This window comes from Anarhichas minor, unplaced genomic scaffold, assembly GCF_050575085.1.
Source record: "Anarhichas minor isolate MPS153535 unplaced genomic scaffold, ASM5057508v1 ptg000045l, whole genome shotgun sequence".
In the NCBI taxonomy this organism is placed as follows: Eukaryota; Metazoa; Chordata; class Actinopteri; order Perciformes; family Anarhichadidae; genus Anarhichas; species Anarhichas minor.
Window position 1 is genome coordinate 1357819 of NW_027466491.1, and position 19411 is coordinate 1377229.

At 46.1% G+C, this 19411-nt stretch overlaps 1 protein-coding gene across 8 annotated transcripts; it reads right to left on the reverse strand.

Moving 5' to 3' along the window:
* Positions 1-1147: 1147 nt before the first annotated feature.
* Positions 1148-19361, reverse strand: usp15 (ubiquitin specific peptidase 15). 8 transcript variants are annotated; one of them, XM_076111499.1, is made up of 22 exons: positions 19255-19361; positions 18419-18546; positions 17942-18072; positions 15724-15850; positions 15436-15581; positions 14660-14721; positions 14073-14162; positions 10294-10396; positions 9850-10023; positions 8907-9065; positions 8519-8743; positions 8344-8427; positions 8009-8103; positions 7435-7623; positions 7124-7281; positions 6712-6987; positions 6360-6430; positions 5764-5879; positions 5529-5678; positions 4899-5002; positions 4533-4621; positions 1148-3893 (listed from the first exon to the last, which is right to left on the reverse strand). In XM_076111499.1, the coding sequence occupies exons 1-22, from the start codon at positions 19341-19343 to the stop codon at positions 3504-3506; spliced, it is 3156 nt and encodes a 1051-aa protein (XP_075967614.1). In that variant the 5' UTR covers positions 19344-19361; the 3' UTR covers positions 1148-3503. The 8 variants fall into 8 exon arrangements, with proteins under 8 accessions (XP_075967614.1, XP_075967613.1, XP_075967612.1 ...); XM_076111498.1 differs by having other exon boundaries at positions 7163-7281; positions 10294-10441; XM_076111497.1 differs by having other exon boundaries at positions 10294-10441.
* Between the last annotated feature and the right edge of the window lie 50 nt (positions 19362-19411).

Here is a 19411-nt window from a genome sequence, read left to right on the forward strand (position 1 = left end):
ACGAATATCGTTGTATAAATATTACCAGGATTTTGTCGGATGTGAGAAACTGCACAAAAAAAAAGAAAAAAAAAAAATTCCACCTCGTCTCCCGTGCTTCACCTTGCAGCTTGAACCGCAGCAGACTGTTTTATAATCTATTGTCCGTTTCTGCTTCTGCGTCGCGAGGAAAAGTTGTCCCGCAATCAAACCCGCTCGGTTCAATACACGAACGCGTGTCCAAATCCACGACGGGGCGACACGCGATTTTCTTTTGGCTTTTTTTCTCCCCGAAAATGCCGCATGTCAGGTAGGTGTGGAAAATGAGTGGATTTGGTCGGAGCGGCGTGGATAAAATTCGCGGGGAACGTCAGGACGGGTGTAGGCACGAGCGGAGATCAGAGAAAACGCAGAGATCTCACTCTGACGGGTTGTTCTCCAAAACTCCCAAACTGAGAAGAGGAAAACGCAGTGAGTGCGCCATCAGCTGGTTGATCTTATTTTTCCCCAACCAACAGTGTCTGCTAAATCAAATCAATAAAAATCGTATTGTAACATCAGTCATATGTGAACCGACTAAAATATATACTCCAATTAAAAATAAACATTTATTTTCTCTGCTCCACATCAGCATTTAGGTTTAGGATTTAACGACCTTTGAACCCAGTAGGTTGGTTTCAGTTTTCTCCTCGCGAGTGATCCACTGTCCTGCACACAGCACTTCTCCTCCTCCCTCCTCCTCCTCCTCCTCATTGGTTAGGAGGATGAGCCGCTGCTCCGGGGAACCTCCCAGCTGTGAGCGGGCAGAGAATCCGTCAGAACCCGGAGAGAACACCGTGTTCCTCCTCCACAGATCAGCCTGCAGCTGCTGCACACACTGGAGCAGAGAGAGCTAAATAAAATGAAGGCTTTGTTTTAATTCATTCTCAACGAGAACTCAGTGATTCAGAGGGCTGAAAGCTGCAAGAATTAAATGATCATAAAAAGTATATTTTTGGTATTTCCCTTGAACTTTGCTTCTGATTATGTGAGAACTAACATGTGTACTTTTAAATTATTCATGAAGAATACACAGTAAAACACTCCAGAGACAGAGTCTGGCCATTGAACGAGACACGCGCACCGCAGGCCGAGGCACTGCAGTGCAACAGAGAGCCACAGCCAGAGGGAAGCTTTACACAACTTTATTGAAGATTGTGTATGAATACACATGCACATTTCAAATGTAAACCCACGTGAACTCAAGTGCAGCCAAACCTGGAACCCCCTCGTTATGTCGTCATGCAACGATGTCTGGATTATTTTTTACAAAAAAAGTCCCAAAACAACAGAACCATCCTTTTTTTTTTTTTTTTAATATTCCCTCCCTGACAAGAGCACAGGTGAGACCTGGCAAACTAGTGTACGCGTGGACTCGAGCCACATCCCTTCGCCCTTCCCCCCCAACCCCCCCTGACATTTCAGGTCTTGCCAAGGTTTTAAATATATTGTCTGTTTATTATTAAATGCTTACATATAAATAAATAAACTTTATCAAATGTGCACTCACAGAGTGAACTCTTATGTACAGTATTGTATAAGCCTATAGTAGCAATCGCATCTCACTCAGTCAGGATGAGAGAGGGGGGGGTGAGTCGCCCAAAAGGCAAGGCAGCGCTGAGGCGATGAAGCGCAGCAGACGATGCTCATAAAGGCATGGTACACGTCCACTATTCGGAGGCAACAACAGGTACGCTGATGCGGTTTACAATGGAAGAACAGGTAGAAAAAAGAAAACAGAACACTCCACCATGGAGAATAGCTTCATCACGAGTCACATCCTGCATTTTCACCGTATCATGATCCAAGAAGTTGATGGGGCCTTTTGGGTGGACTCACCCCACTTTTCAGTCTTGTCCCTCTCCCTCCCTAAACACTCAGGACCACAAAGAAGCATTTCTTCCCCCCCTTCGAAAAGGGACGCATTCAGCAGTACCCATGGATTCATACAGCTAACACCAAAGGCGATAACAACCCTTTACCATCACATTCAACCAAACCAAGAAAGGGAGCCATGGAAAAAATGCAGAAAAAAAACCCTGGCCCTATGAATAGAAAATAAAAAGGCATCAACCACATACATCTGGTCAGTGTTCATACCATTCAGCATACATTCTGGCCCTCTTGTGGGGAGATGACGTGGTTGCGATGGACCGAGCAGACAAATGAGACGGACATTCGTGCACGCGTGTTGGTGCGTGTGTGTGTGTGTGTGTGTGTGTGGGGGGGGGGGGGCATAGAAGAGGTGTGATTGGTAATGTGCAAAGAAAAGGCGACCGGTCTGAGATTAAGAGTTAAGGCCGAGGTGATCCGAAACAAGAGATGATCCATCCGATGTCAGCGAAATCACCGATGTTCCTAATCTCACAGTGCCTCGAAGATGAAGAGCAGAGAGAGAGAGGGAGAGAGAGAGAGAGAGCAGAGTCGTGGTAAAGCCTTAAACACCACCAATGAATAACTGAAAGATGAGATTTGTGGCGTAGGACGGCCGACTAACTTTAAAATAGATATTTGTTGCAGTCCCTGCTAATTATGCTGAGTTTATTAAAACAGTGAAACATGTTTTTACTTATTCGATTTTTGCAGATAAAATGTGTTGTTTTTTGCAAAGTTAGCTGGATGACTTCTAAATCCTGCTTCATTTTAGGTTTCAAGAAATAGAGTTGATCAACAGAGGAGACCAGAGAGAGAGAGACAGCAAAAGCAGGGCCATAAATCGCTAAAATTCATGCCGATACACTAATAATCTGTCTAAAAAATGCAAGATCACAGCAGCAGCAGCAGCACAAAGCTAAGACAATTTGGCTGTTCGACACTTTATAAAAACCAGCGATGAGCAGACCTTCTCTACGCGAGGCTCACTAAAAGCAGCTTCCTACGCTACGTGAGAAAACCCTCTGAGAGACAACGTTATGGTACAGTTGCAGTATGTCTGGCAATAATACATAAAAAGAAGGTGGATGGTTGGTGATTGTGCAAGTTCAAAATGTTTCGGCGCATCATGAAAACCCGATATGATTCAGTGTTTAAAATATTTACACGGTCTAAATGATAATAAAATGATATTCTAATAATGCATTGCTCTCAAAAAAATATATATATAAAAAAAACAAGTAAGGAAAACAAAAAGCAGTGGGGGGGGGGGGGGATTAGCCTCTAAATCTGTCCCCAATGTCGTTCAGTGACTCTTTTCAGAGAGCAGGTGAGCAGATCCTAAACGAATGGACGTGGCGACACACACGCACACACACAAACACGCGCACACACAGTGTTCCAACCACAGAGGAGGGCCCTGAGTCACGTACCGCGGCAGCTCCCTGACCTAACAGCCGGCACCCCCGCAGTGGCTCAGCCTGTCGAGCGGCCGAGTCCGAGGCCGCTGGGCGGGACCTGTGGCGCCCGCTGCCATGCTGTGTGTCCATATGGCTTTGGATGGAAAGATCCTTGTCTCTCTTTCTCTCCATGTGTTTGCGTCCTCGTTTGCCTCAGTTGGTTTTCATAGTGACATCTCGATTGGGCGCCTGCTGCTGCTCCTCCTCCTCCTCCTCCTCGTCGTCGTCGTCCTCGTCTTCCTCCTCCTTATTTCCCTGCTCGTTGTCGTTCTTCCTGCGCCGGTTCTCGTTCACGTCCTCCTCGTCACTCTGAGTGGCGGCACCGGCACTGGCGGAGGCGGCACTGGTGGAGGAAGAGGCCCCTTGAGTGGACGAGGGGCCGTTTCTCTCCTGCCTCTCCTCGCCTTCGTTCTCCTCCTCATCTTCTTCTCCTTCCTCCTCCTCCTCCTCCTCTTCTTCTTCCTCCTCGCGGTCGAGAGCGAAGTACCCGGTGCCTTTCATCGTGTCCTGGCGCTGGTAGAACAGCACGTAGCCGGCTTTGGACTGAGAGAAAGACAACGACCAACAACATTAGCTAGCTACACAAAAATAAACTCACTGCTGTGACTTTGTTTTTATGTAGAATTCCCTTTTTAACTTAGGTCGTCTACGTTATACTTCTAATAACATGACAAAAAGTCAAAAGGATGCTGCATTAATTAGCCATGACAAAACCCGTCCGTTGAGGAAAAGCTAAAGGACTAGAGACAAAACATGAGACTAATAGAGTCGGCTTTGGTCTATTCATTGGTTTTTACATTGAACCTCAAGCAGTATATAGTGTGATATATATTTACCTAGATCAGCCAATAGCAAGTCATGTTTATTTATTTTACAATGACTTCAGTTAAACACAATTCAACAATTACATGAACGTGAGCGTCTGTTAAACATGCCCACGCATATATTTCTTACTATTTTCGTCCTTGACTGTACAGACTCTTAACACATTTCCCAGATAGCAGGCGGTGGGTGTTGTTACCTCTAAGTCATGAAAAAGCATCAGCTGTGATTGTGCTGTGAACCTGACAAACTAATTAACTTAGAAGCTGTGTGTCTCGTGGATTCGTCAGTGGGTAGTGAGGTGGAAAAGCCTTTACGAACTCTCTCTACAGCAGTGCTGCTGCCGATGAGGACACTCACCACGATTTGATCGTCGTTGGCGGGAGACGCGCTGCTGTCATCAAAGTTGTACCACTTCCCGTCGTCTTTGTTCTTGGCGTACGCCGTGTCTGAGCAGCACGGCATTAAAAGACAAGGATACAGTATTACACAGCTTTTACGCTTACCATGCTGTGCTCATACCGTTTGTATTGTAATACACTTTGGCAATGCAAAGTCGACAGAATTTAGGTCAAGCAGCCTTCAAAGCAGACTTGTAGTGAGCTCCAACACTAGTTATGACTAGTTTCAGGCATGTCGTGAATAATATATTTGCACAGTGTTTTCCTTGATAATGCTGCAAAGGGTCGGGGTGCATAAAGGAGCACGTGGTGTGGTGCATCTTACAGTGGCCTCCACCCATCCCGCCATAGTGGTTGGACACAGCAATGAGGTCGTAGCGACAGGGCCCGGCGTTGGGGTTGATCAGGAACTCGGACATGTCCAGGTCTCTGCAGGAAACACATCACATGGTGTACTAGAAGTGGTCATGTGCCATGAATGATTAGTGAAAATAAAGTCTTTGATACACAGTATACTTGAGGTTTCGTACCACAACACTATAAAAAGGCCTGTGTTTCTACACAGGCATTCGGAGGTATCTCCGGGTACTAACACGGAACTGAAACCCTTTATAGTTTGAACGAATGGAAGACATTGCAGTGCATTACAAATGATGTATTACAAATCCAAATAATGACAAAATTTGAAAAAATGAAATTCATTTATGTCTTATAAAATGTGCCAAGTGGACAATTTCCTTATTCATTTACTTCCATCATTATTTTATTATGACTTATTTCATATTTATATTCCAAAAACAACATAATCTTAAACAGCTCTTTTGCTTGTACATGTCTGTGCGTATTACCGTTTCCTGTTTCCCAAAATCAAATAGTGTTCACGGATCAATAAAGTTGTATTAAATTGCAGACATGATAGAGATGCGTGTGTGTGTGTGTGTGTGTGTGTGTGTACCTGAGTGGAAAATCAACCAGGGAGTCCAGTTTATCCCTCATGTACCGACTGTAGGAGAAGCGCTTCAGATGGACCACCAGCACCGGCGGCAGAGACCACAGGTCCAGCTTCTTCGTGGCCTGTTGGTGCTGCTTACAGCTTGGACAGTACCTACAAGACAGGATGCACACAACGCAGTTGAGCTAACGTGTCGCAGCACTCGGCCGACAGCGGGCGTCACACCTCCTGTTCTCACCATGGGTCCTCTGCTCCCAGTTTTTCCTTGGTGGTAAAAAGCTCAATGCAGTCGTTCAGCTTGAAGTAAGCCTTCTTCTGAGGCTTGTAGTCCATGCTCTCATGCTTGTCAAAGTCCTGCTCCCGGTCACACAAACAGATAAAGCTGTTAGACAACTCGGCTCATCGTCCTCTTGTGCTCCAGTCTTTTCTGTGCAGACATAACGCTTTTACACAAGTTTAAAATATGGACTAATAAGGTGTCTTAAGTTTATAAGAAACAAGTTTGGTGCATGTATAAAAAGAAAATACTGTAGTTCATGTTATTAAAATATAAGAGGCACATTTTCATTTTAGCCACAAACAGCTTATCTTGTAATAAGCAAAGTGGGTTTTTTTAAAGCCTTTTTTCAGCATGCAGTGTCTGCAGCAGGCGTTAGATCTGTGACTTTTTCATTACCAAACAGCTGTTGCCTGTTACCGAGACTTCCCGGTGCTCCTGTCTGGTTCACATTGCCATATTTTGTAACAGGGTGGCACACTGCACTGCACGGTGCGCATGCTAAAACAAAGTGCACCAGCTGCACGGCTGTATTAATACCGTAAAGTTGGCTTTACCTCGACAGCGGTCTCGTCAAAGTACTTCTTCTTCATCTCCGGCTCCCAGTCCAAGGACAGATAAGAGCGGTCTGTCAAAACACAGAATCAGATGTTTTAGTTTTACTATCATCATCAATCAGTCTGTTGTTTCCTCCATGCATCTACAGGCTCCTTTATCTTGCTGCTTACAAAATGATTAAATGACTTATCTGTGCCGCAAAATAAGATATCCACCATTTGAAAATGCGAGTACCTACTTCCAACGACACTTGATAATTAACTTCTGTAATGGTTGGAGTCTGACTCCATTTTGATTTTTTTGAATTTGAGCATAGTATGTGAGGATTTATTTGTCCCCTCCAGTCCCTACCACTGAGTCGGAGGTGTCCCTCGTCAAAGCGGATCTGCCTGGTGTCCTCCTTGATGAGGGAGAAGTCCGTTTTCCCCATGTTATTGAACTGGAATGTAAAAAGTCTCCTCCTGCTGTGCCCTGCCGTCTGCTGGCCCTTGGTGGAGTTCTGTGGGCCGACCACGCCGTTCTCCAGTTCGTTGTCCACCGAGTCCTCCGACTGGCTGTTGTCGTTCTCGGAGGGCAGCTCCTGATCCTGACTGGACTCGTCGTCCTGATCGTCGGTCTCCATCTCGCCTGAGGGAGGGACACAGAAGACTTTAAAAGCACCTCGGCTGCTTCTAAAGAGCAATGACTTTAAATAGCAAGTGCTATGTGGCACAAAAGTAAGACATTTGGAAAGGTCAAAACTGTTACGGGTAAAGTATCTGACCAGAACGCGTCTGAGTGTGGGGGTGGGTTGTGCACTCACTCGGCGACCCCTCCTCCAGCAGTCCATTAGTGGCGTTACCGTTGACGGCGTGTTGTTTGGATGGCTGCGTCTCTTCACACTCTTCTTCGTCCTCCTCTATCGAAGATCGCACAAACCGGCTGCAGACACAAAACCATTTCTATTTAGAGCAATTTTTTGATTGCCAGCCAAAGTGGCTCGTAGACAAGCTGCCATCAAAGTTGAGAAGCTCTAAGCTGGCGTCAATCTTCAACAATGACCGTGGGATCGAACACGGAGACGAATGAACGCACCAGAGGCGCAGCAGCAGCATGTTGTAGAGTTTGTCCTCACTGAGGGTTCTGGGGACGGCGAGCAGGAAGGGCTGTCCGAACAGCGGCGTGCTGGTGTGGTTGTAGCCCGACTGTTTGTACTTCTCCCTCAGGTGCACCGGGATCACCACATGGTCCGTGTCCTCCACCCTGTTCACCGCCAACTCGAACCTGCACAGGACCAAGCGTGGTCAGTTTGGAAGTCGGTGGATTTGCTACGTGTTTAGTGGCAAGATGTGAAATCCTAACTCCTGCATATTTATGTGCTTGGCAGAAGAAGCGATTTAAACTGGTCGACAGCCAACAATTCCATGCTTTAAATCTCTGAAGTCGCAAAACCTTCAGTAATAAAGTCAAAACAGTCGATAGATTTGTACTAGGAAGTCAAATCTTGTACTAATGAATGATGCTGTTTGATAAGAACAGACTAAATGCTGAATCTGTCAAATTACACTATGAATTAAGCTAAATAATCTGTTATTAATGTGGTAAACACGGGCCAGAAACTTGGAATTTAGATAATGGAGTCTGCCTGTCTGCCACGTTAGACACTCACACATAGATATCATCTCTCTCCATGATGCTGCTGAGGTTCTCGTTGGTGGCGAAGATCCGATGGAAACGGTGGTTGTAGATGTCAGTTACAATCATCTGGGGAATCAGAGAAAAGCAGTCAGGAGACTCTTTGAAACGCAGGCAGAATGAACCAATTCCTCATGATATTTAGTACACTGGTATATAGCAGGCTAAATATTTTGGACACATCTAAAAAGGAAAAAGGAAACATTGAAGAGGGACAGTTGAAAATGGAATACACAGTTTTGGTTTGTGCTGTTTGAAGAGATGTCGGCATCATTACTGCCCCAGAGCAGAGCCGACTGATGTTTGTACCTTCTCAGCAGGCACCTCCGACAGGTTGCAGAGGGAGGTACACAGGTCAGAGATGTAGCCCACCTTGGGCACGGTCAGCTTGTACTGAAGCGGAAACGCACACAATCAGAATGTCAGGGTACAACACTCAGGTGCCATGTTCAGGTGCTTTCCCAGCCAGGCAATGTGTGTTTACCTGCGTGGGTTTGGCCAGAGGGTCCAGTCTGACCAGGTAGACCTCCAGCGTCCGCTCCTTCCTCATGGGCAGGGGCAGGGTCAAGTAGCAGAACGGATCAAATGTCACAGAGACCTTGGAGCACACGGGACACACCAGGGTGGACTTGAAAAGGCCGTGGAAGATGTCCACGATGATGGAGTCGTTTCTCTTGACGTGGTTCTCCCACGCCTCCTCCGCCACCACCTGAGATAAACAGCAACACATGAACTAACAATATAAAAGTCTGTAAAATATAAAATAACATTTTGAACAACAGGACAGTGTTTATTCAGAAGGGCATTCTCCAGCTAAATACACTTGAAGATGGCGACAGTTTAACACATCTGCAGAGCCGTTATGACGTCACCTTGTCAGGCCTGCCGTTAGCGTCCTTTAGCTGGATGTAGGGCTTCTTCCTGATGCGGTTCAAGTCTTCGTGAAGGCCGTCCAGGAGAAAGGCCAGCAGCTCATGAGAGTCCTGCTGTTGGTAGCCCGAAAACTGTGGGGCAAAGCGGCCCACCTGGGTCTGGAGGACGGAAGACGCATGAAAGAAAATAACAAAAAGGCACAGAAACAAAAAGACAAACTAGGATACTTTCTGCCCGATATTAGACAGAGATCAAATTAAATTAGTCTATTCTCACAAACTTTGGTTCTTTCTTGGCCATCGGTTTTAGTTTGAAACTTCATCGCCCTCACATTTCTATGAAAGCCTACAAACAAACTAATAATATCAACATGGTTATTTTCAGCTCGTTAAATCTTTGATTGAGGATTGATAATAACCTGAGCTTTAAAACCCTTTAAATCAAGATTGAAGACTTTTCTGTTTGCTGCCGCCTTTAATTGAACCAGATTCAAGGATATTAATCAATTTCTGTACTATACTACTGTATTTTATTTCTTACACTGCTTTTTAGTTTTTTAATCAATGTTCTTAATTGTTTTTAAATCTCCTTTTCTTTTGCCTTATGTTTTGATGTTTTTAATGGTTTTATGTGAAGCACTTTGAATTGCCTTGTTGAAATGTGCTATACAAATAAACTTGCCTTGCCTTCACTCACTCACCAGGCTTTTACACTGGTGTGTTAGGCCAGTAGCTCATTTCCTACTTGTTCCTACTTTGTACCTTTAGTAGCATTGATACAGGCAGACTTTTGCTTCATGCTCCAACTGCCTTACTGTGGGTGACACAATCATTTTGACAGACTTTCCTTTCCAAAATGTATAAACAGTGGACTGCTTAGGTAGTGACCCCAATATACAAAACTGCTCAGAGAATTTGACAATCTTTCCTCCCAGGTAGTCACCTTGAAAGGCCTTGGGGTGACGTAGCTGAATTTTCCCGACCACAGCTGCTTGATCATCTCCGAGTAGGCTCTGGCGATCTCCCCCTTCATGCCCAGCGGGTTGTCCTCGTTCAGCTCCTCTGTGAACTTGTCTTTGAGGAAGTACTCCGTCAGAGGAGGGATATTGCTTAAACACTGAGGGGGCGCAGAAGCAGGAGAGGACAATAATCAGCAGAGGATTCAGGCTCTTCACAAGATCTGCATTTCTGAACTATCATGCGCTCACTTTTCTTTTCTTACATCTACAGAATGGTAAAGACAACACAATGAATGTGTTGCAGTATGGCGTTGAGCCACAACAAGCCTTCAGATTACTGTATAGAAACATCCAATTCTTTTAGACTTTATGAACAAACTTTTGAAGAACTAGAATAACTTCCCATACTTCTGAAGGCATGCGGTTACCTGCACAGCAGAGTTCATGAAGCAGGTGTTGCCCAGGTTGGAGAGTCCACAGAGGCCCGAGCGCTCACTCTGCCTGCTCTGGTCCGAGTAGTCATAGCTGTTGCTGTAAGGGTGGTAGGACGGTAGACTATAGCTTGAATTCTTCACACTGTGCAATAAACATACAAAAGCACAAACAGGCACGTTACATCGGGTTGAATGGGGTTTGTTAAACTGCTAATGCTACATCTATGTTAAGCTAAATAAGATAAAGCTGTTAATACACTCAGCAGGCAAATTCCTCTTTGATGAAAGACCAAACTACAAGCCAGACCTATGAACCCGCCCCCCCAAAAATAAACCACTCTCTCAGGCTTCCTAGACAATCCAAGTGTTAAAGCTCGGCCTCCCTAACTGCAGCAATCAGCAGACCTCTGGGAGGGCTGCGGGGCAGTGTTGGTCGTTTCTGGCTCCCACTGGTCAAGGGAAACAGCTGTGATGGCGGTGGAGGCGCTGGCCTCGCAGTTGAGCACACGGTGGTCCACCCTCCTGCTGTCCAGCTCCGCCGCCTCTGGCCTCAGGCACCACCAGCAACAGAGGAGCATGACATCTCAGCCCCGCCCCGGCCCATGCCGGCCCACATGTCCGCACGAAACTGAACGACCAGCAGCCCGGATGGGGGTTCCGATAGGGTTCAGGTCCGGCGCATGCAAAGCCTGGTATTTAGAGGCCCGCGTAGGAAAGTCCAGCTCCAGTCTCCAGTCTTGGGTCCTAATGTTAACTCAGCTCAACCCATTGCAGCTCCAGTAGCTGTTAGAATACGGTCCGAACCAAGTTTAGGCCTAAAATTGACTTCCAAGTCCGGCCAAGCCAACAATCAAACCACAGGAAGCATTAACAAACAAAAACACCCACTCTTCCTCTTTCTTAGAGCTAACTAAGCAGCTCCTCTCCTCTCTTCTCCCCCCCTTCTTCTTTTTCGAGCTCGACCGCTTGTCATCTTGTTATCCTCTCTGCCTCAGATCCTTTTCCCCTGTCCTGTCCTCTGCTCTGCTCCTCCCTCTGGCCTGCCTGCTGCTCTCTGCCACTCTATGGCTACCAGCAGATATTTATAGCAGCATCAGCAAGGATGCTCAAGACTACTGCTACCGAAGCTAGAGGTGCACACAGAGAGAGAGAGAGAGAGAGAGAGAGAGAGAGAGAGAGAGAGAGAGGGAGAGAGAATAGGGGGAGGGGCGGACAGCACGGGATGGGGGGGGTATAGAAGAGAAATGGGATGGGGATGGAGGGAGCAGCTGATCCACTGCATCCAGCTGAGGCTGCAGTATTCACAGGCCTGACTCTTAGCATCTCTCTCCAACGCACATGAACGTATTCACACATGCCGACACACCACCATTCATCCCCCTTTTCTCTCTCATCTCGACACACTAACACACAACTTGTGCTCTCATTCCCCCCCCCTGTTGAAATAACACCCTGAGACATTGTTAGAATCCTCAAACGCACACTCCCTCGTTCGTCCTCTTTAATATGTCATGGCTGTCTGTGCGAAAGCTTTTTAAAAAGGGAGGGTCTAAATAAATAAGCTGAGAAAACTCTGAAGGAAGAGGCAGGCTTCATCACAGGGGCCCGGTATGCGAGAGTGTGTGAAGGCAGGCGACGAGGGGAGCACACGAAATGGGTTCTGAAGGTCACTTAGACTGCAGAACGTGTGCATCGCAATGAGCTCAGGGGGAGAGGAGAGGTAAAGAGACTGAGGGAGCGAGAGCGAGAGAGAAACTGCCTGCCAGAGTAAGACGGTGAAACTTACTGCTGTTACACAGCATCGCTACTGAGGCTAAACCGACCAGGCCAAAACCGCAAAATCAAAAAGACAAGTGTTACGTAATGCGGGAACGCTACATATGAGAGAGAGGAAAAAAAAAAAAAAGAGGCCCCATGCATAATTCAGAGGAAACGACAGCTCCGCCACTACAGTGAATCAGGGACAGGAGGGCTGCTGGGATCCAATTTCCCCAAGTCACCCACTCTGTGCAGGGAAAGATGCCGCAGCTATCAAACAACAAAGCAGAGCTGTGAAATGATAATGTGTAAATGGAAGTACAAGGCAGTGGTATTGTTTCTTTTCAGCTAGTGAGTGTAGCTCACCCTGCTTCCTTTTATCAATATTGATACATTTCAGGGTGGCGGTCGGCTTTCCGACAGGATCAAAAAACACAGAGTGTTTATCTAAAACGCACAGACACACACAAACAAACTCCGGCATGCAGTAAATGACACACAGAAGGTGGAGGGAGGGGACAGTAACGTCTGCTAGACGGCACAGGCAAAAGCTCCACCGACAGCCGATCAGTGCTCTCTGGCAGAGGGCAGACGGAGCCTCTGGATCCCAGTGCTTTAGCAACAAACCCTAACCTAGGCTACAGGAAGCAAGGAGACATTTTCAGGAAACAGATACTGAAAGGTGAAAAGAAAGCAAGAAATGTGGACTGACTGATTGCTATGCGATTTAACCACATACTTGCTTCCCCTCTGCCTCTTGTTTTAAGACGGTTAAGAAATGTAGACGTCTACTTGAGCTGCATGATTAAGCTCACACATTTTATTTTTGAATGATTAACAATAGCACGCTTCATGCGGTCTCCTAATGTGGTGCATCAGCTTCCAAACCAAGAACGAGAGTAAAAATGAGGATGTGGGCAGTAAAATCTTACGGAGGCCTACTTTGGAAATGGTCAAAGAAGAATCGAAAGCATCATTTTTGGTTGAAGATGTTTTAAAGATAACCAACAGTTGCAAAGATTCAGGCTTGCAGATGTCTCAGAAATACAGTAAAGTGCTGATGTTTTATCATTTGAAAGTTGTAATTAGATACTAAATAAGAGTACGGCTCAGTTGGTGTGGGCGGACTGCCTCAGATACTGCTAAGAGAGGAAACAGGATCCAGGAAGGTTTCATCCAGTTTGAGTATCAGAACCAGGAGAACACGGGTGCACGGAACAGAATTTTAAGACTCTGTAAAGCTATCATGGCAACAATATGAAATCAATTTAGCTCATTAAAGGAGATCATGTTATCTGGATACGTCTCGGTGTCGAGTCAGATAAAACATGTGCAAATGGTCTGTACCAAGCGTGTCTCAGGCTCGTCTTTGAGCCCCAAATACATTGCGAATATTGTATCATTTGAATAATATTTTTGATCGAGTGGTGTACAAGACGGTAAAGGTGAAATCCAGACCTTGTGACACACATTAATGGGAAAAAATAATCACCGCGTTAACCATAATCATGCAGCCCTAGTCAGAGCCATCCATCAGTCAGGATAGCAAATCAGATGTGAACGATCAACTAGCAAGATTAAATGCTGAGTAAGGCACCCAGAGACACCGGAGGCCATATATAGAGAGCACTGCTGTCGCTGGAGAAAATTAAAAAAAGATCAATCCCTCGTAAGCCCCCCCCCCACCCCCACCCCCGACTTCAGCTTTTACAGCTGAATCATCACAAGATGGCGTTAAGACCCAAACCACAGGCAGAGATGGATCAAACTTCGACAGACTTCATACTGTTTAGTATGACTGAGCTGGGGCAAAACAGAGAAAAAAGTCCAAATAGATCAATCTAAAGTAACTTCATTTCTGGTAAGAAATTTCTGCGGGAGGCCAAATTCAATCAAAGATTCCTGGGCGAAGGGTTAACATGAAGGTTTGTGCTGAGCAACACTCCAGACTCCATCTCTGTCTGTTGGTATCCGAAACCCACCCCCGAGCTACTCAACCCACTGCTAGGCCTTACTTCCTGCTGTTGAAGCTGCTGTTATGATTGTTTGTGAGAGATGAAGGCGAGATCTTTGGCAAAGCAGAGAGATTGGAAGCACCAGATGACCTTCAAAAAGATAAAAGATTAGATCACGAGTTAGAAAAAATAGGGCGCTGTTCCAGAAAGGTGTGCAGAGCGTCAATAAAATAAAACGGAGATGAATTACAACAAAGAGGAGGGACATGTGAGCAACAAAGGGTCCGGCAGAAGAGGTGGACCGAGGCGTCGTAGAGAGGAAAGTTTTGAAGATGATACGGTGCTGTGGTGCCATAGCAGGGAAGTAAAAAAAATAAAGGGGGGGGTGTAACAATAAAATGTAAAAGCAGCAATTGAAAGGTGTTTTAGACCGCTTCCAAGACAACACATTCTGACGCTGTGTCATGTCATATTATTTCCCCTTCAAACTGACTAAATCTCTAGCAACTCAACAATACACCACCTGTGTGTGATCTATCGGTGAATCAACAGTGTTTAAATACAGCGGGATCATTGCATTCTGTGGTTACATTTTCCTTCACTCGACAAAGAGATGCAAGCCGGGTGACGTGCTGCGGTTCACTCACTTGGGTGCCGTGGAGCCCCGGGGCCATGAGCCGTCCTCACTCTTCTGCTCTATTACGAGAACCTGTGGGAGACGACAGAGGGAAAGCAGGGCTCCATGTGCTCAGTTTAAAAGACACCAAACGTTCACGTACATGCATCCTACACTGTGGAATACAAGATGGAGTTTAAGAGGCTTGTAAAGAGAGGGTGAGTGCCTAACATGGCAGCCAGACGAACAGATGTTGTGGGTTTTGAGGTTGTAACCAACTCATTACAGGACGGTTCCGCCACATTGTGTTAACGTAAACTCCAGAGTCTTTTCAGGTGGAAGTCAAGACGGGGATTTAAATCATCATTTTCATCTAAATCTGATTCTGCACAGAAGAAACTTGTCACAGTACCACCTACGGCGTTGAAAGACTTTCATGGAGAATCTGAAGAGAATTGAACACTGAAGTTATTTAAGAACTTGAGATTAGTTTGACTGCCCTCTGCAGGTAGTGGCCACCTGTTGGATACAGATTCAAACAAAAGGGGTTTCTAAAGCTTCACTCTGCTGCGGCTTAAAAGGGCCGACTGGCAGAGAGCACAAATAAGGATAAGCCATCTGAAAAAGGGGCGATTGAAACTAGAGCATATTTCACTGAGCTCAGGAATAATAACCGTCTACATAGCAAGCCATATTCAGACAGCTCTGTGTTGATTTAGTCAAATACGATTCATTTTCTTTTTGCTGACTCCTGGAAATGAACCCTCCAGAGCCTTTCCCATTATTAAAATTAGAAATAGTCCCTACCTGTCCTTGGTAGAGGCCGGCGTCTTGGATGGTGCTGTCTGGTTTGTTGAGGGGCTCGAAGGTGTTGCTCATGTACCTGTTCCACAGCCTGGTCTCCTTCTCATCAGGGATGGTGAACAGCTTCCTCATCTCCTTCTCTATCATGTCTGCAGCAAAGTGTGAGTATTCATTTAAAAAAAATGTAAACGGTGGAAATCCAAGTTCACGACATGAAATCGGGGGTGCGAGTAAACTTTGAACTCCTTGGCGGTGTAAATCGACAGTTCCTCCAGAGTGACTCGGGCCTACCTATTGTGTCGGCTTTACTGAAGCGTCTGGTGATCACATTGTCCATGTTGCTGTCTTCACAGAGCTTCAGCTCCGTCAGGTACACCTCAACCTTGCAGTGCTTCACAAACATACCCTGTTCTACCACCTGGGGGGGGACAAAAAGATGAATGATTAACTGTCCACATCATCTGAATGAAACCATGACGAGTCAAATACACTGTATGTGCAGAATTCAATATATATATATATACACCATTTATATATATATGTGTATATCAAGTATTTGCAGAAATTCTATAAACACATGATGCTCTTACTACATAAAAGTGGTTCAAATGAGAAAGATGCTCCTCCTGCTTACCATGAAACAAAAATGGACTCTTTAACAGCTACCAACATGGCCATTAGGTCAATAGGAATTAGCTCTTTGAATAGGAATTAGTACATTTGCTATTTGTTATTTCCATGTACGTCCAAGGTACACTTCTTACATGACCTCCCTATAATTATTTATTAGCGATCTCAAACAATGAAAAGTGTTGGGTAAATCTGGGGTTGCACTAGCTTCTGTTTCTCATGGTTAACAAAGTACAGTCTACTGGCCTGGTTGCCGCTCGTCTGATAGGAGCGGTGTCTGAGTGCCTAAATTAGCAGCACGTCGTGGAAACAGCTGAGGGGTCCCAGCCTATTTATTTCACCGCTGAGCCCCCTCCAACACACACACACACACACACACACACACACAGTACCAACTTCACAAATGTCCCTGAGAACTGCAATAGTCATGCACACTCACTCGGCTCAGATTCTCCCCCCCACTCCTCCCCTATCCATACCCCGAAACCCCCGGTAGGCCCATCCTACCCCTCAGCACAACACCCGTGTGTTTGTAAACTCAGGGCAAAAGCCCAACTCATCGCCAAACTCTGGCAGAATTTGTCAAATCAGAGCCGGACCCAAAACCATTTACCCCACCCACCCCCCCTCCTCCTCCTCCCATACTGCGTATGCCTCTCGTATGCCTCTCGTACTCCTCTCAGAAGCGTTCACGCTGCCTCGCTCAGTGTGACCTCAGCCGGCATTCCTCCACTTCAAAAAACAAGGACACACAGGAACACTCCGCCGGCTGCGGGCATATCACACCGGTGGAGGACGACGGAAGGAAACGTAGCGCCAAACCTGTGACTACAAGCCTCCTAAATCCTTTTTGACGCTTGCATTCCCTCCGCACCACAAGATGGCAACCCCGAAAAAAAGGAACAAGGACTTCAAAAGAAGAGGAAAACTAATAATGAACCTGTTGCATGTTGTGTCTCGCAGATCGCTCCATGTAGCTTTTCAGTCATCCAGAACGTTGCCTGAAAATAGAAACCCCGCAGCCACCCGATACGTCCCACTACATACATGGCTAAATGGGAGGGTCAATGGAAGGGGGGGGGAGAGAAAGGCCGAGAGAGAGAATGATAGAGATGAAGGGGGGACAGGAACCTCTTCTAGCAGCCATGATGCCATGACTAGCGAGATTTGAAGCGGGGATTTGATACCGTAGATCCTGTTAAGTTGTAGGCGCCATCGTGAAGTATTCCTTTGACTGATCGACTGTAACCACACATACAGCCATTTAGTAGTTTGTTCCACTCTACCATGGTTGTGAAAGTAGTTATTAAACCTAAAATAAATCATCGCAGCTCATGACCATAATCGTTGCTTCCTTTTCATGCAAGGTAAATATCCAGTATCCTCTTTATCTGTTACCAGCTCCTGTGCAGTGTATCTCTGCACATCTGGCCAATCATGTGACCCAATAGACACATACTACAGCATGTCTTATGGCCACACAAGCCTGAAGTATTTCATTCCTTACGTTTTGTGCTCGACTGTCTTATGCAATTCATTTAGTTAAAGATGTATAATGAGCAATTATCCAGTATTATTTGGCTGTCTTTTATTATTCTATGTTGAGTAACTATTTTACAGACCTCGAGTTTCTTTAAACATTATGCCGCACTCCTGATATCCCGATCTCAAACGGCCATAATCGCACGTTTCTTCGTTTCACCCCGACACAAGCTCAACACCAAAGCAATAACTAACCACAACCATCAAAACTGCACCACAGAAAACCGCCTTTGCTGGTGTTACGTTGCCCCGCTGGTTATATTCTCAACGCAGTGAGCGGAACATCCTCCAACCATGAAATGTATTGGTAGCCTTACGCTAATGACTGAGCCCTCACCTTCCGTGCAATTGGCTCCTGATTCTCTGTCAACCCATACCAGCTGACGAGCTTATTCCAGCCCTCTGTGGGGACCAGGATGTAGTCGAGCTCATCGATGAGGTGCTCCTTGATGGCCAGCACATCCCCATCTAGAGGTGAGGATGGGATAAGAGCAAGGTTGAGAAACAAGCAAGCAGACACACTGTGGAGCAGCAGTTACAACAGTGAGCCAGCACTGACTGTCTCAAACGGCACAAAACGCACAAAGAAAAAAAAGGTATGCTGGAGAGCTTTCTATAAACCCCCTCAAAAGGCTACTCTATGGAAGTCTGTCAACAATGTTGTTTTTGTTCCCTTTTCCTCTGAACTCTTTGTTACTACTTCCAGAATAATAAAGCTGTACTGACCGGCAGTCCGTGGTGTGCCACACAGTATATACAATACATTCCACATTGTGAATTAATGCCGAAGGAGGCGAAGCGTCATCCGTCTTACCTCTGAGAAGACCGGAGTTATCAACCGGTCCGGGGTAGACGTTCTGGTCCCCCATCTGGTATTTGTCCCAACTGTCAAATCCCACATATTTCTTCCACTGTTTGAACCAGTGACTGTCCACCAGGTACCTACAGAGAGGGCAAGCAGTATTGTGATTTTAGCTGTGATGAAACAAGATGGGACACTGATAATCAATCTAGATTGTCCAAGGGTCATGCAACAAGCTTTGAGGTGTAAACCATCGGTTTTGCGTTTCTTCTTGTGCAGGTTAAATGGTGATAATAGAAATACTTCAGCAGGTGAAGGATGGTTTTCTGTCAGTGCTCTCAACAAATCTGACTCCATCTGCATGCCTGGCCAGCTGTTTTTGTGATTTTTGACAGGTGCTTCTTTTCCGACTCCGCCCTGCCGAAGTCGCGCCGGATGAACCCGGCTGGCACACCACTTAGTGCTCCGGTAGGCTAGCCAATTAGCTATTAGCGCTGCTAACTAGATTAGATTAAACAAAATGCAGCCTCATTGAGATTATGTCATTAGACGAACAGCGACATGGCCATATGGAAGTAGCGAATATAACCACCACAATACGACATTTAACGTTGAACGATATGTGGGGGACTATCGCTGTTCATTGACAGTCTAGCGTTAGCTCAAGCACCGCTAGCATGCCAGGCTGACACACATGAAGCTGACAGGCTCCTGTTAGCTAAATCAAAGCTAACTGTCAACACGGCCCGCCACCTCAGCTTTCTTAACCCTTCATGGCGTTGACAGCCTCGGCGGAGCCAGCCGACGGCCACGCGGTATCTTTGAAAAGGTTTCAGCTCAAGTCTTACCAAGTGTCTCCCTTTCTTAGCTGTGTTTTCAACAGCGCCGCGACCTCTCCTTTCTGGGTATCCAGATCTGCCGCTCCTCCTTCCGCCATCTTTCCTCAGACATCACCCGCTGCATGGTGGGAAAGTGCGGGGCGTCACCAGGGCACGTAGAGAGCGA

Excerpts from the sequence above, each read along its gene's own strand:
- usp15 (XM_076111497.1), bottom strand. The coding sequence starts at position 19,343 with ATGGCGGAAGGAGGAGCGGCAGATCTGGATACCCAGAAAGGAGAGGTC. Across the intron at positions 15,582-15,723 it reads CAGTAAAGCCGACACAATAG|ACATGATAGAGAAGGAGATG; the intron begins GTAGGCCCGAGT and ends ACTTTGCTGCAG. Across the intron at positions 5,880-6,359 it reads TTGACGAGACCGCTGTCGAG|GACTTTGACAAGCATGAGAG; the intron begins GTAAAGCCAACT and ends GACCGGGAGCAG.